Source organism: Morone saxatilis, unplaced genomic scaffold (genome assembly GCF_004916995.1).
Source record: "Morone saxatilis isolate NCDOM2014 unplaced genomic scaffold, NCSU_SB_2.0 Contig4, whole genome shotgun sequence".
In the NCBI taxonomy this organism is placed as follows: domain Eukaryota; kingdom Metazoa; phylum Chordata; class Actinopteri; family Moronidae; genus Morone; species Morone saxatilis.
The window spans coordinates 13,383,389-13,385,646 of NW_023339984.1; the positions used below are offsets into that span (position 1 = coordinate 13,383,389).

At 38.4% G+C, this 2,258-nt stretch overlaps 1 protein-coding gene across 1 annotated transcript; it reads right to left on the reverse strand.

The window, feature by feature from the left end:
* Positions 1-832: 832 nt before the first annotated feature.
* Positions 833-2,237, reverse strand: LOC118337858. The gene has a single exon (XM_035674981.1). The coding sequence runs from the start codon at positions 2,192-2,194 to the stop codon at positions 1,361-1,363; it is 834 nt and encodes a 277-aa protein (XP_035530874.1). The 5' UTR covers positions 2,195-2,237; the 3' UTR covers positions 833-1,360.
* Between the last annotated feature and the right edge of the window lie 21 nt (positions 2,238-2,258).

Genomic DNA, 2,258 nt, shown 5'->3' on the forward strand with positions numbered 1-2,258 from the left:
AAGATAAGTAACTTGTGCGCACAATTTGCATTTTCAAAATGTATTTCTGTTTTGGAAAAAGTCCTTATGCCATCAACAAAACCTTCAGCTTACACAAAGTCACAGTCATTTTTAGTGCAGACAACAGTACTGAAAATAAAATTACTACACCATACATGAAGACTAAAATTCTTTGTGAAAGAGAGGAGGCATGCCAGGACAAAAAAGATGTGTGTGTGTGTGCTGTGTGCTAAATGATTAATGAAAAATAATAATTAGAAAGAAGTAACCTTAACTTACCATCCATGGTGGTTTAATCTTCAGTGAAAGATTAAAATACGTTTGGCTCTGTCAGACTGACTTCCTGCTGTGTTTCTTTGCTCGTGAGCTCTGACTCTGTTTTTGTTCTAGTTTCTCTTTCACTTGCTGTTTACAGTGTGTGTGTGTGTGTGTGTGTGTGTGTGTGTGGTGTTCTTTATATAAATAAAGAACACATTCAGTCCATTTAAGTGTAGCATCTCATCTTGCAGCTTAATGTGCATTGTTCAGTCCTGACAGAAATAGCTGAAAGTGAGAGTGAATAGACTATCAGAGTGTATGTGAATGTGTTTCCTGTATCTTCTGAGTTTGAGCGCCATTTTCACTTCCTGACTGCACAAAGTGCAAATGTGCTGAACTTCTTTTCATCAAATTAATTTGCAGGCCTTGCTGTTCAGCTTAATATCCATCATGAACATTGCACCAAACAAAGTACCACTGCAAGCTAAAACTTTATTCGGTCTAATAGCATTATTTCCAAATGTATCTCCACTGCAGAAAGTGTTGATTTACATAAGATTTGCCGAAATACATTCAATCATTTTTGCAGGGTTTCAGTTTCATAATATAACATAATAAAGGTGAACATGAAAAGAAGAAACATCTTATGTCTACATGAATATATTAACTTACAACAATATAAACTAACCCTAAACATTTGAATTAGATTTTTATGTCCACAAGAACAAGAGGTAAAAGTAATTTTACATCTGGAAGACCATGAAGTGCAGAGAAAAAAACTGAGGATTAAAGGACGGTGAACATTGATACCAGGAGACACTAAAAGTTGTTAATATTTGCCTTGGTGATATATATTGTAATCTACAAAGAACTACAACTATTTTTTTTTCAGGAGATCAGCAGGCCTGTCTCACAAAATAATGGTAACTTAGAATAAGTGATTGAAGACAAGAACAGAAAAAAGTACAACATATTACATATTAATATACATCATCAGCTCTTTGTTTAGAACACTATTTTCAATTTTCAATCTACAAGAAGATAAACCTTTTAAATTATTAATTAATGATCTCCCCCTTCACAAATCATGGCTCATTATGGGTTAAAACTGTTTTGACTTTGGCTGTGAGAGTGTTTCTGAGATAGCTATGGTTTCATTCTTCACAGCCTCTGCTGCTCTCTTTACTGCTTCCAACACTGTGTCTGCTCCCTCAGCTGCATAATATCCTTCAACACCTCCTTTCACCGCTCCCACTACAGCACTACCTATAACTGCTGCTGCTGCTGCTGCTGATGCTATACATACTGCTGTTTCTCCTGCAGCTGCTGTTCCTACAGCTGTTCCTACAGCTGCGGCTGCTTTGGCGGCTTTTGGAATGTCTGTTTCCTTTACAAGTTTGACAACTAGTTTAACCATCACTACTACACCAAACAAAGCTCCTAACACTGCACCTGTTGCAGTACCTGCCAGTCTGGTCAAAAGCTTCCCAAATACTCTGCGCTTAGCCTGCTCTCTGATCTCTTCCTCTGACATGTTTCCTGGTAACAGTCTAATGTGCTCCTCCTCTTGTTGTATTTCCTCCTCCACTGCTTGAAGCATCTCATTGGTGTAGCAGCTTCCATTGTTTTCCATCACCATCTTGTCTATGGACTTAAGTAGCTCCTCCACCTGGAACTGGTTGCTCCTGTATTCATCCTTTGGGTTTTCGTTCCAGTGTTTATTATCAATGACATGGCACCTCCCACCACACTTCTCCACCAGATCATTCACAAACTTATTCTGACTGACAAAATCCTGAATTGTCTGTCCTTCAGGGAGCTGGTCACCATGAGTGAAGACAACTGTTGCATATTTGAAGATTTCTTCAGAAAAGTATTGGATTATTTTGGTGATGACCTGTGAATCTCTCCACTTTAAGAACAATGAGAAAAGCATGAGGCCCAGGAACGCACTCTGTGATACACCTCACTATCTCACGCTTCAGCTCCTCCTCAGATCT